Source organism: Ptychodera flava, chromosome 11 (genome assembly GCF_041260155.1).
Source record: "Ptychodera flava strain L36383 chromosome 11, AS_Pfla_20210202, whole genome shotgun sequence".
NCBI lineage: Eukaryota > Metazoa > Hemichordata > Enteropneusta > Ptychoderidae > Ptychodera > Ptychodera flava.
In genome coordinates, this window is record NC_091938.1 from 9,350,124 (window position 1) to 9,364,663 (window position 14,540).

Consider the following 14,540-nt stretch of genomic DNA (forward strand, 5'->3'; position numbering starts at 1 on the left):
CCCATATTGTTTCTTTGGCTTTTAAGCCATTTTCGTGACCTACCATACTACTACCTACATAACTCTACGTCCTTGTACTTTAATTGGCTCTACATAATTGCCGGTGTTTTTTTGTTTATTTTTGGAGCAAGCATTTGCATGCCTGTCTGTCAGCAAATTGTAAAATTTTAATCTAAGTACTCAGAAATATACCATGATGTTAGGTCAAGGGGGTCATTGCAGTGGTCACTTGACACTGCTTGCTCAAAACAGTCTGGTCTGGGAAATCTCCGGCTTTCTTTACAGTTAATATTGGATTCACATTCTCAAAATAGATAGCTGCAACTTTGAGATACATGGCAAAGTTATGTGGTTATAATATTTCAGTTTGGTAGTTTCAAAACAACTGATTTAAATGGTTTGTAGTAATAATTGTAGTATTTGATTTGCTAAGAGAGTCACTGATAACTTGAGAGTGTACAGCGTTGGATAAAACACAGCTTATTCTTTACATATAACAATAAATTTTACAAAAGCATGATCCAACTTTTAATTTGCTGGTAATATTTTTATGTGCTCCACTAAGTGAACAATATAACATACTTTTGTAGTCTCCTCAAAGACAAACCTGGATCATTCCTTTCAACACAATCATATAGTGTATAACAGAAGCAATGCTGTCAGCTATGGCCCATTTTACAAGGAAAGTCCAAAATGATGGTATATTCAATATTTTGTATATAGCGCCAACATTCCAAATTATACGAGTCAGAGACAATCATGTCCTAAATTCCTGTTTACTTTGTTTTGAATGCAGCTGATAAGACCAGTAATATGTGTGACTGTGACCCTGTCTGCTGAATAACTCAATCTACACAATAATCAAACACTCACTGTGACAGGCTTTGTGGTTGTTCCTTCTTCCTCTGCTGCTTGGTGGAGAGCCCTTAACACTTCAAGGTCAGGCGCTGCTACAAACACTACGTGTGGCATGAACTCAGCTGTTTTCAGTGTCTTCAAACACTGAGTAGGAAATAAAGCAGAAAAATCTATGAGTTTATTTCTGACTTGGCAGCCACAACAAAGAATACAAGTTACTGAAAGAAACTAAAAGTCGTGATCTTGTCACATTTTATTTGACAGGTATTTCAAATCTAGCAGGTTGCAGATACCTAAGCAACAAATATTTGCAATCAATCACATTACTTTGTGCAAAATGATGACTGCCCTCTACGGTTATACTGATAAATCTTCTGTTTTCACAAGCGCAAGCCACACAAGTCTACACACCTGGGCATTGACATCCAGCACACACATTTTGCCAGCTCGGATGATGCCTTGTATCGAATCAATCTTTGTGCCATACAGATTGCCATCGTACTCTCCAAACTCTAGGAATCGGCCCGCCTTGATGTCTTCTTGCATTTCAGTCTTTGTGACAAAGTGGTAGCCGCGTCCATCTTCCTCCCCTTCTCTTGGAGGCCTTGACGTGTCTGCGGAGAAGTAACAAAGTCATATTTTAGGTAAACTGAGGTTGTTTTGATCAAACAGAATGATGAATGTGAGACTGATTGTGTAACTTGTTGGCTGAAGAACTTTACAACCCAAATTTACGCAAGTGTAGTTACTGTGGCTAAAATATACTGATAACACCACTAATAGCATTCACACTATTCTGTGTTCACTGTAAGGGGTGAGAAATGTACTCAAATGAGAAATGCACTTGTTAACAGATCTTTGTGACCAATTAAAATCAACTTACAATCTTTCTCCTGTACTTCTGAGTTTATGACATTTTTTCACCACTCACTGTTAAAATTCTCAGTACAGACAATATGCATATTATTCATATTAGTAGCTTTTGGATAGAGTGAAAAGCATTATGTTTTCACCAAATACATATAATTATTCTCTTCACTGCTCAGCACTTCAAACTTTTTGCATCACCTTAATTGTGTTGATTCAAGTGGATTGAATTTCACGAAAAAATTGTGATGGGCTTTACTGATGTTGGAACTGATGGCTACAGATTTCATGAGATAATATTGTTTATATGCAAAGTGGTTCTCGACAACGATGGGTGTGACCAACAAGTGACACTGGTGTAAACCATCCCTTCTCCTGTCAAGTTTGGGTGTCACCATCAGGTCAGGTTAGTTAAAACTAATGAAGCAAAACATCTCCTATATGGTGAATTTTAACAAAAAATTGAATATTTGAAGGCCCAGCCTTGAAAACAGAGATATTGTAAACATGATTTTTACAGACGAAAGCTGCTGTAATATACCAAGCCAAGTGGGTGAAAATACAAAAGGTTTTGGTTCCATACCACTTTTGACTGACTTGGCTGATAGGGAAGTGATACTGTCTGGTTGGAGAACCCGGGGTATTTGAAAACCTGGAATATCAGTATCCATGACTGTTCTTTCACTTGATAGCCGTTACATTGCGATGATACAAAAAGCAAATCTTTCAAGTTTGAATCTTAACACAAAACCCCTATGCCCCTGTGGCGACCTATGACATTATGTAGAGGGCGTGATCCTAAGACAGGGTCCAAAAGATTTACCCCTTTGAACCCCCACCACTGTTGACCTCTGACATCATGTAGAGGGCGTGACCCCTAAACAGAGTTCAAAGGGTTAGAGATCAAACTTACACGGCATCGTTGTGCCAAAGCGGGTTGGGTCATGATTGATCAGTTTGTTCTTGAGCGTCCTTCGTCCCACGCCTTGCGCACCGATAATAACAAGTGTTTTACGCTGGAATGGAGGCATGCGAGCTACTTCCTCATAGATCATCAATTCATGCCTGTCAAAGTCCTGGTTCCTGCCGGACTCGTACATAGTTTTCCTTTTCTTCTTTGTAACAAAGACAGCACACTCTGGTTTAAAGAAAACATCAAATTGACGATTAGCTTCATAAAACATACTGCAAAACGATTTATTTATGGTAAAAAATTCTTGTTATTTACAAGTACACCTAGAAAAATGAATTGATTTATAAATAAATTTTAAATTAGTAGAGCTGACTGCAAAGTATTTTATGTGTGATTCAACTCTACAAAAAGAAGTTATCTTAAAATAAGCACAGAACAGTTGATTGAAAATATTTACTTGAAAATTCTTTTTCTTTATCATGTAAGCCTAGACAAAAAAACCTTATTTAAAATTTGCCTTCGTAAAAATGACTGCGATTCATTTGTCAAAAATTATTTTTGTTTCTATGGTAACCTTATTCAAATGAGCTCAGAAGAGCAGACTGCAAAATATTTACTTTCCGTGAAATTTTAATACCTAGTGTAAAAAATGATATTTAATAAAAAAAAGGTTATGGTGACAGACTTCGAAACATTTATTTGGCATATACACATGAGAAACATTTTGCTAAGAGTACTCTTTAGAAAAATTAATTTGAAAGTATATGCTTAGTGCAGTACAGTGTTAACCACAGCTATGAAAGACAGAGGGGTGGTCAATTTGCATAACAATGTATAAATTGCAAACCCTTTTGTTGTTAAAATGATTCTATTGTTATTAACACATAAATATATTCCTAAGTACAGAACTTTGTATTAGACTCCTAAACATATTTGACATGGAATGAACACATATTTGACATGGAATAGACAAGATAAATGAATTTAGCATTCAGGTAAAAAAAAATTGTCTATTAAAGAGCCAGTAGCTGTGTGACTTTTGATGATTTTTCACTGTTTTTGTTTTGTATGTCAATTGGAAATTCTTGTTCTCAGTCTCTGCAAAGCATGTTGAAACACCTACTATTGAGCATGTCAACACAGTGTCTGTACTTGTTATGCACTGTTCTTATATTCACAGTTAGAATTCTAGTCCTGAAAGTAAAATTACTCGTCAACAGTAACAATGCAGTTTCCACATGTACAGACCCAAGCTGACAAGCTGAATACTGTGTACCTCAACATGCTTCGGGGAGTAGAACAAGAAACTGTAATTGACATTAAAAACAAAAGAAGTGAAAATAATCATCAAAGTTTCAGCTAACTTGCCCTTCAAGCAGTCACTATATTCATCAAAACCAGAACAGATTTCCCATCCCTTCTTGTTCCGTAAGAAATACAAACAGATAGTCTGGCAGGTTTAACACTGCAAATTCTTATTGAAAAGTCATCTTGAAAATCTATCACCGCTCAGTAACTGTCTGTAAAAATTTTTACAACCTGCAATAATATTTCAGTGAAACCTGGCTAAACTGATGCCTGTCTAAACTTGATACCTTACACTGAACCCTTTTCCCGGTCCCATTCCAACAGAACTCTATAATAAAAAGACCTCTATCAACCAAACACCTCTCAAAACCGAACAATTTTCTCAGTCCCTGAACTGTTTAGTTAAGACAGGTTTTACTGTACTAACTTGACAAAGCACAATTTTTACTGCACATACATAGAAAGACATTTGGTCTGCCAGGCCAATAACTTACTTTTTGTATCTGTGTAATCATAGACCTGAGGTACAAAGGCTTTTCTTCTCTCTTCAAGCTGCTGACTGGGTATCAGACCAGCTGGTGAGTTTTCATCAACGTGCCTGGCCTGCAAGTATAGAGATCATCCTCATCAAGTAAACCCCAGCTTGCAGATTGAGGCATTGTAAATGAAATTTATATATCAGTTATCTTGAAGTAAATTTTCCTGTTACAGTCCATAGTTATGTATGTAAAACTAAAATAACATGTTTGCCAGTTTATCCTCTACTACTCCCTGGCATCAAAGGAAATTAAACCATTTTTTGATTTGAGGTGTGCTATTCCACATGAAATTTTTGAGTTTTCATGTGGGAATTAAACTGAACTGCACGATGCCGTCACATGTAAAGCGACCGAACATCGACCAGTGTTTTCCATCGTATTGCTACACTTTCCATCTCTGACAGTGTATGAATAATAGACTGTGATTTCAGTCTTATCTCAATATGATTAAAATAAGATGTAGACATGGTGATGTTTCCACTTATTTGCCTGCTCTTGGCCGTTCTCATTAACGGCATGTGGCCTGGGAGGGAGCAAATCGGGTTGCATTTTTATATAGAATGTGGCATTCCACATAGTGGCAATTGTAAACCTCTTTCTGATTGGTCAACAGTTCAGGCCATTTGGGTGCAATTGCCTTTGGCAGTCATCGGTTCAGACGTAGTGAGGTGACAAGCAGACGACGAGAACAAACAAAGAACAAGTAAAGGTGGAAACATCACTATCGCTATACATCTGATTTTAATCAGATTGGTCATTGTACACTTTAGAAATGGAAATCTATGAATTACAATATGCATGAATGCTATGCAATCACGTCTAGATACACAAATCTTGATATTTTGTAAAAAGCTTCGACTTTTAGAACACTATCTGTTGCCCGTTGAGAAATTCTCTCCTCCTAAACAAATTTTTACTCTCAGATTGTTCATGCAAACTTCGCTGAAGGAAATTAAACACTGTATTCTTATAAGATGACAAAATAAAGTCTGGAGTGATTTAGAGTACAATATGGATCAGATGTAGTGAGGCAAGTTACAGATATTAAAATTCAGAGAGGGACGCTCTCTGTATTTTAACTGTATAGGAAAAAGTAAAATTTGTGATTTTCTCGAGCAACCGTGACATGACCTTCTCTACAAGCTTCAAAATGAGTCTGTATATACAAATCCTGCAGACTCACAGGGAATTGTCCGATGGAGCATCAACATAAATATCTGTCACCAGAGCATCAATCTTCAGCTGGCAGGAAATACTGTATATTTCTGATATAATGAGGTCAAAGTTTTGCTTACCTGCCACCAGTTGCTATCCTCCTGATCGACAATCTGCAGGATATCTCCGGGTTTAAACGGAAGTCCAGCATCCTGGCAGGGAATCAGTGTGTCTTTCTTTGGATCGTATTTGATGTGGCACTTCACAAATACCTAAAAACGCAAAATGGGAAGCCAAGTTGTTCTGTGTCATATTTCTTTTTTAAATCTCAGCTCATTGCAACCAAAGGTTGTAAATGCTTACCAACTTGTTGCCTGGCCAAATATCTTGATGAGACACTAAAAGGCTGTGTCGACTTGAAAAACCCATTTTCACCAACTTGGCATATAATTATATGTCTCATTACTAGCTGGCCTGATATGGCACTTGTGCTATGCTTGGCAGTTTGAGTGCCCTAAATATGTATTTTCTCTGGACTGGGCTGGCTACTTTATGCAGACACTGCTGAATTTCACAGACTTTTTAGGATAATTATACGGCCCCTGAAAATCCTGCAGTGTGATTTCCACTGAATTGAAAGGATTCAGGGTTAATGTACATGGATGTCACTGTATGAAAAGTGAAACAAAGAAAGCCAACAGCCAAGAACCTTTCCTTTTAGCTTAATACCATTATTCCTGATCACAAAACATTAACCCTTTATCCTGCCCAATTCATGTCACAATCAGGTAATATTTGTTAAAACCAGTAAGGCATAAAATGTCTCATATATGTTGCATTTTAACAGAGACTTGAGTATTGGAAGGCCCCTGAAAACAGAGAGATGCTGCAACCATGATTTTTATGAACTTATGCTACAACATACATGTACCATGCCAAGTTGGTGAAAAAAAAACAACATTTGAGATTTGGCTGTGAATACAGCTTTTTACTGACTCAGCAGATGGGGAAGTAATTATGGGCCTAGCAGGACTATACGTGTCCAAGATTGACAGGTACAGAAAGAACTCTTAAACTTGTCAAAAGGGATTACATATTTGTGTAATAATATTTCTATTGGTCTCCATCGGAAAGAACAATCAATCAATCAATTAATCTATCAATTAATCGTTTAATACTGTACCTGTGCTATCATCGGGTTGTCTTGGTAACTTGGTAGAATTTTCAGTGTAAGACTTCCTGTGGCATCTTTCATCAGTTCTTGTAGTTTGGTTGGATCATTGGTCACATCGACACCGTTGAACTCCTTGATGATGTCACCTACGTGTAACAGACCTTGACAGCGAGCAAAGAAAGTGAAAATTGTGAAAAAAATGATCTACACTCTTCAGTTGCCATGAAAAAAATGGGATTTTCTTAGGTTTTTTTTCCTACGGCTTTTTGACGCAGTTAGACCCTCTAGGATTATGTTGATATGTAAAATTGCACAGTGAGGCCGGGCCCAGTAATCTGCAATTAGATTGATAGAATTCTAAATTTACTTGCGGGATGAATTGCAGCACTAATTTGCATATCATTGTGTTTCCTTCAGACCAATGGTTAATAATATACAAATTCTGCACACTGAAAAAACTGACAATTATATATATAAACTTGAACTTCTCACAGGGACGGGTATTTTGCAGAGATTTCGTCCTACTTGACCATTATATTATTTTTAACTGCGTAACAAACAACGTTTTCTCAAAAAATGAGGAAAGTATTGTAAATTTACTGGTTTTGATTGGTAAATGGTGCATTCATAAGCATTGGCTGAGTGAAACAAAAGTGCCTGTAATTGCACTGTTAAAATATGAATTTTCCTTAACACTTTCACTGCGTAATTAATTTTATACGTGCATTCCTGTGCGTAGTTTTCTTGGGTATATGACCTTATAAATATTGATTTACATGCATGTGCTATATCTTTGGTAATTATTTGAGTATTGGGACGATTTTTTCAGTGAGTATTGCAATATGACAGAGCATCATAAAAATGCACAAAAGGTCATGTGACACGCCTTGAAGATCACGTGATCATGGTGGCCATATTGGATTTTACAGAAAAAAATCAAAAAATGTTGCATTTTTTGTTATTTCAATATATAAATGTATTTTTCTCAGCGTAACACTTTAAAAATTACCACTTACGTTTCATCAACTCAAATTCAGTAGGAGGAACACATACGCTAAAACATATTCCACGTAAATGAGATTAACATGCAGGTATCATCTGACATTCAAAAGAGAGCTATGATCTATTTAGGGATGGACCATTAGACCTTGGGAGGGGGGGGTGGTCACAATGAAATTGTGAAAATTTTTTTTTACTATTGTAAATTTCTGAATTTTTTTTTCCAATTGAGATTAGCTGTGCAAATTTTTTTTTTCAGAGTAAATTTTCAGATTTATAATTTTTTTTTTTCGTTCGTCGCTGTCTGAAGATAAAGAGGGCAAACATGTGGTGCCAAGCACCACAAGCGGCCACGCAAGCGGTCACTGGGAAGAGGTCAGGAGAGGGGTGTCCCCCTGCTGCTGTTGGAGCTTTTGAAAAATAGAAATTAAATGGTGTTATTTGGTGGCACTTGGGGAGTATTTTAAGGGGGGTGGTCAGGAGGGGCTGTCCCCCTCCTGCCGTTGGAGCTTTTGAAAAATAGAAGATAAAAATGGTGTTATTTGGTGGCACTTGGGGAGTATTTTTGCGGGGGAGGTCAGGAGGGGGGTGTCCCCCCTCCTGCTGTTGGAGCTTTTGAAAAATAGAGATGAAAATGGTGTTATTTGGTGGCACTTTGGGAGCATGTTTTTCGGATTACACATCTTCCTCTGAAACATGGTCTTCTTGCTCCTCAGTAGCTTCGTATAGTTTTGAAAATTGACTATTTTTGTTCCTGGCTTCCCTTTCTACTGCGTGGTGAAATGCCTACATTCACCCCACCAAACATCATGCATATCTCATGATTTACAATTGATTTTGACAAGCTGAGAAGCTAAAATAAGCTAAATAATATAGTGAAATTTGCATATTTGTGTTTTTAGAGCAATTGTTGCCTTTTTTGATCAAAACATCTATTTCTCTGTAGCAGCATGTCCAAATTGATTGGATGTGTATAGATGTGTTGAAATTTCAATATTTGTCTTTTTGGGCAATTTATGCCATTCATGGTCGAAAAATCTGTATTCTCTGAAAGGGCTTGTCCAATTTCTTTGAAATTTGCTACACAAAAACGATTAACCATGCAGATTTATTCAGTATTTGCTATCGAGAAACTTTCAAAGTTCAACCCTTTTGTGTGTTTTTGTGTTGGATTTGTTGGATAGATGGCATTCTACGTAGTGTATTGTTGAATGTTAAAACATGTGTTGCTGTTGTTTTTGAGGCTGTTTTTGAGAAAAAAGAATTGAAAATACCTTTTTAAAAGCAAAATTATACATAATGACTTGATATGTTGTTTTATCATTATTGAGGTGTTTCTACTTGTTCACCCATTCTTGCATTCATCATTGTAATAAAATGCTGTGAAAAAAATGAAACTGATGTGGCCTGCATCTGTTTACCTTGATCTTAAAAGGCAAATACAACTTTCAGTCTTGACAACCATACCATAGTTTCAATGTTTTACCTAGTGTACCTGCTTGGTTTGTACGCAGGAAACAAGTAGAAAACAGGCTCTATAATTTCATAATTTTCAAGTGATCAGAATACAAAAGTCCTGAAAAGATAAGATAATCACAACTTCCAGTATAAGGGATACAGTCACTCTAAATGTATAAATTAAAATTAAAAATGTGCTGGGAGGATGTATTAAAAATACAGAAAGTTGCTTACTGTCGGTAAAATCTAAAAAAATTCAAAATTTTAAAGACTTTTGCAGATTTTTTTTTTTCGCCTTTGTCTTCTTATTATTTTTTTTTTATTTTGCAAACTAGTTTGAAGATTTTTTTTTCCTAACTTTCTGCTCTGAAAATTTTTTTTTCTGTTTTTGACCACCCCCCCTCCCAAGATCTAATGGTCCATCCCTTAAGCTTATATACTGGTAGCCAGTCCGATGTGTAATTGTAATTGATAGATTATATCGTACAACATCCACAGGATACCCCATCAACGTTTGTGATGTCAGCCATCGGTCCTTTGTCGCACTTTGTCGCATGCCTAGATTGCCTACCTTCAGTGTCAGTGTCCTGCTTGCGATCTCTGTGTTTGCTCAACTGGTTTGGGAACATATTCAAGTTCTGTAGTGGTGTTGTAATTGAAATTTGACTTCCGCCATCTCGTTGAGTTCAGTTCAAGATCAGTGACAATTCAACTATTAGTGTCTAGAAAAACATGCTCAAGGGCTTTGTCGGTGTTAAAACTGTGCCCGCATCGCCATTTTTAAATCCCTCTGAGAGAAAAACACAACCGATCACACGATCCTTACAAATGAACGGCCGAGAAATTACCGAATATGGCGGCATTTGTTTACAAATTTGGCGCGCATGCTCATTTAGGTTTGACCTCTACCTTGCATACTACGCTAGGCTTGAGGAAATAGTCTACAAACATGATGTAGATCAAACAAAGCCAACGTATATCGAACGCATATAAACGCGTACGTTCTTGGCGCATTTACGCGCCTCCCGCAGTCTGGCCGTTGGAGCAGAATGCGCCCTCCCGCGGTGAAAGTGTTAAGATGCAAAATAGACAAGGAGATATAATCCAGAACGTCTAAGAATTTTTGAACTCATAATATCCCTTATGTGAATTGTCAGGTTTGTCAGTTTCCTCCTTGAATTTTGTGTAGATAAGTCAATGTAAAACATTTATGAGTTTTTAATAATAAAAAAAAAAACTACTCACAGGAACAAATACTGTATGTAACGATTTACCTAAACACTACTAGATTCACTTGCACATGAGAACAGATACAGATAGAGTGAAAACTGCACATATGCCTGCATGCTATAGCTACAAAGCTGTCAACACTCAGAGCTGTGTAATGTTTGAGGGCAGTGAACTACTGCTGTTCACCTGAGAAAAAAATCGGAGTGAAAACTGCACACATATATGTATGCTATAGCTGCAAAGCTGTCAGTAATAATAACTGGGCTGTATAACATTTGAGGGCAGTGAACTACAGCTGCCAATGTAATTGCATCCTCATGTACCGGTACAGACTATCCATAAAGTTTGCTTTGAAGAGAGATGGATAATTGCTATTCAATAGCCGGCTAGCCTAGCTGTTATTCTACATAATAAAGTTAGATAAACACCAGGAGGCTGCCTGGGTAATTTCATATTGATATGACAATGTGTGAATACGATACCCATAAAATAACAAAGTGATCTATTACAAGTATAAGCTGCCATCATAAACTGGATTGCATTAGACTGCTGTCAAATAATCACAATAGTAATATGGCTTGATCCTTCAATAACAGGATAAGGCAACCTGATTATTGTAAAATTTCAAGGAACAATTGCCACGTTTTTACAACACTTATTTGGGCATTTTTCACGCCACACCTCATTTTATGGTTTTTATCATTTTATGATTTTCCCGCACTGTCGTTTCATAAATGGAAAGTTGTTCAACATTTTACTGCCCCTGCCTACAATACAGTACTAGTACCGGTATATCAGCATAAATATCAGAATGACGTAACTAACGGGTGCAAGCAAACTATAAAATATTGCCCAGGCACTATAAGCATTTTGATGTATTGAAATCTTTCACATGGAAGCAGATTTCTGACATGCATGTTTCTATGCAGAATGAGCTGGAATTCAAATTGAAGATGAAATTACAATGGATAAATGCAATATTTGAACACAATTTTTGTCTGATCATGGCACAATAATTAATGAATCCTACACATCAGCTGTTTGGGAGCCCCTGGCTTTCCTTAAATTTTTGTACATATACTCATGTATGAAATACACTGTAGGCGTAATGTGAATCATACAGTCTTGTCTGTTCTGTGCCCACAGGTGATACCGGCTCCACTTCTTTTTTTTAAATTGGTTACCATTCAATATTTAGATGGTGTGTGTGCCATTATTCATGAATATTCATATCAACAGAGACTGTGCAGAAAGGTGCATGCAGTTACTCATGTCTGGGGATAATACGGCAATTCGTCACTGTACAATCTATCCATGCAGGCAGTGGGCAATGAGAACAAGACAACATTGCATATAACAGGCACACAGTGACGGTATAGTATCTACATCTTCCCCTGAGAATCAATATAATTGGAGTTCAACACAATTGTCAGTGCAGAGCAGTATGTCACACACTTAAACCTACCTTGCTTGTCTATTGCGCCTCCCTGGAGAATCCTGGCGATGACCAGTTCATCGTTTTCCTGCTTGATGGTCAAACCCTGGAAAAGGAGGGAAAAAGACACTGAAACTTTGACCTGAAAACCTGATTTTTACACAAATCATCTAAAGTGTGGCAAGACTGCAGATTCGGTACAATTTACTACCATGTAAACAAGATACTGTGTTTCCATACATTACTCAATAGGGCGGCACTCAGAGACGGACATATTTTATTACCATGCTGGATTTACCAGGTAGGCCCACTGCAGCCCACATACTGAATGTGTTAGTCTCTGTCTCTTCATTGTCAGCTGCATAAATTACACAGAATGCAATAAAAAAATTTCTTTTGATGATCAACCTTGTCATTGTTCCTGAAATAGCTGTGTGATCAGCCAAGCGTGCCAACTGTCTGTCTAGTTTGAAGAGAAACAAATTTTATGTGGTATAGAGTGGTTAGAAGTACCAGCATAAGGGCCGCTTTAATGTCTTTGTACCAGTACAAAATGATAACATGGAATTTTGCTTTAAGATACAAAAATTGTTGTTTTTTGAAATTTAAATTATTTTTATTTCTTATTAAGTCTAAAATGATTCTGTTTGCTGCTAGCTTGTAAATGCAGAGTCCTTTTACATAACCATAACAGAAGATTGTTTCAGATAGTAACCATTTTCACACTCAAAGTAATTTAAAATTCAAGGACTTTCTAGGATTTTTTCAGCAATTTTCAAAGACTCTTTGAGGTCAAAAATACAAGCCATTTTCCAGATATCGTTTTACAATAGATAATTATCAAGTATCATTTTCCATGTCATCTCTACAGTATCACGACAGAGCATTCTGTAAATTATTTTTGAACATTTCTAGTAGATTATTAATTTTCCAGGACTAAATTAGATTTTCAAGGACTTCTACAGGACTATCTAAGAGGCTTTAACATTCAAAGCAAAGAGCGTACAGACCCTGTGTTTTAGACAAGAACTAACATGGAAAATATATATCAAGCAAATTTTCTTGATGCCAATATGAACCATTATTATATTTACATAGAAGAAATTTTGCTTATTCAAATTTTTGACATTTTACAGTGTAATTATTTTGAGACAAATCTGGTATTACAATATTATTTTTGTAATCTCGCAAACTATGTAATCAATCTTGAAAGTATGTGTCAACGATCTGTGCTGACAATAATAGTCGTTCACAATCTAAAATACACTCAACATACCAGTGGTTCATCTTTGGTCTTGCGGATGCCGACCATTCTGATGGGGTCTGGGTCAGGGAACGGAGGGAATGGTGACGGCAATGCGATCGGCGATGGAGGCGGTGTTTTGTAGGACCTTGCAGCTACAGCATCGTGGGTGTCCACCAGTGACTGCATAGAGAATGACAAAAAGAAGATGTGAACTTTAAACCTGGGAAATGAAAAATCAACAGGAGTTTCAATGAACTCTATTGTCTGATGATTGCAGGATGCATGAAACTTAAGTAACAGATATAATTACTTTGTACTTGAAGTAATTTGTATTATTATCTATAACGCTCTGCTTTGTAGCACCGAGCACTATAATTTCCCACTAAGAACATCTGTATACTTCGATCTCTCTCTCTCTCTCTCTCTCTCTCTCTATCTATCTATCTATATATATATAATGCACACACAAATACATATGTATATATATATATATATATATATATATATATATATATATATATATATATATATATATATATATATATATATATATATATATATTTATTTATCATCATTACTAATATTAAACCATGCCTTTGAATATCAAACCAGGTTAGATGTTATAAGCATGAATGCTAAACTGAATTTGCTGTATAATGACCCAACTGGCAGACTGAAGATAAGTGTCATGAGTGTCACTCAGTGTCCTCTAGCTCTGAGCTCCAGTTGCTCAGCAAATGCTGCCTTTACCTCCCACTTTGTACAAAAGACAATGAAGCAGATATTAGACAGGCTCCTTTCAAAGACACGTTATATTGTTACAGCAATAGCTCCTCAGTTCTATTTTATTTGTACCTGGAAGTAAGGCTCTCTCAGCAGCCCTGCCAACTCAGCAGCATTGTCATCATGGTGAATAACTGGCGCCAGGTCATCGATGACGTCATCTATGAGTTCACCGTTTCTGTCACTGACAGCTTCCAGCTTTGAGTCTTCAAGTCTGTCGTGAGCCTGTCTCAACACAAAGGAAGACGGAGTAAAATGTTTCTTGTTGTTTAGCTGACACATCTTATTGTATGATATGTGATGAATATTTAATTGATTGTAAAAGAAGACATAAAATTGAGTAATTAATTACAGTAAAGATAAATATTAATTGCATCTTGAACATTATAAGCTATCCCGTATGTTACAGCCACTTGGCACATTTATTCCCGACATATACATTTGTGATCTACCTGTATTACTCATCTCGGTATTTTGAAGGTGAATTTTCATAATTAAGAAAGCAAATGTAAGTGATATAATTATTTTACTTTCAAATTCTAAGAGTCTTGCCCCATGAAGGTGAAACCAGCAGC

At 36.6% G+C, this 14,540-nt stretch overlaps 1 protein-coding gene across 4 annotated transcripts in view; it reads right to left on the bottom strand.

The window, feature by feature from the left end:
* The window catches only part of LOC139143468 (protein PALS2-like), a 70,512-nt gene that overhangs the window by 3,790 nt on the left and 52,182 nt on the right, over positions 1-14,540 (bottom strand). For all 4 annotated transcript variants that reach the window (XM_070713808.1, XM_070713809.1, XM_070713807.1 and 1 more), the window contains 9 exons: positions 14,038-14,190; positions 13,213-13,362; positions 11,967-12,042; positions 6,824-6,975; positions 5,781-5,912; positions 4,441-4,549; positions 2,639-2,863; positions 1,270-1,472; positions 874-1,002 (listed from right to left, as the gene is read on the bottom strand). In XM_070713808.1, the coding sequence (XP_070569909.1) occupies positions 874-1,002; positions 1,270-1,472; positions 2,639-2,863; positions 4,441-4,549; positions 5,781-5,912; positions 6,824-6,975; positions 11,967-12,042; positions 13,213-13,362; positions 14,038-14,190 (1,329 nt within the window). The remainder of the gene's footprint in view (positions 1-873; positions 1,003-1,269; positions 1,473-2,638; positions 2,864-4,440; positions 4,550-5,780; positions 5,913-6,823; positions 6,976-11,966; positions 12,043-13,212; positions 13,363-14,037; positions 14,191-14,540) is intronic.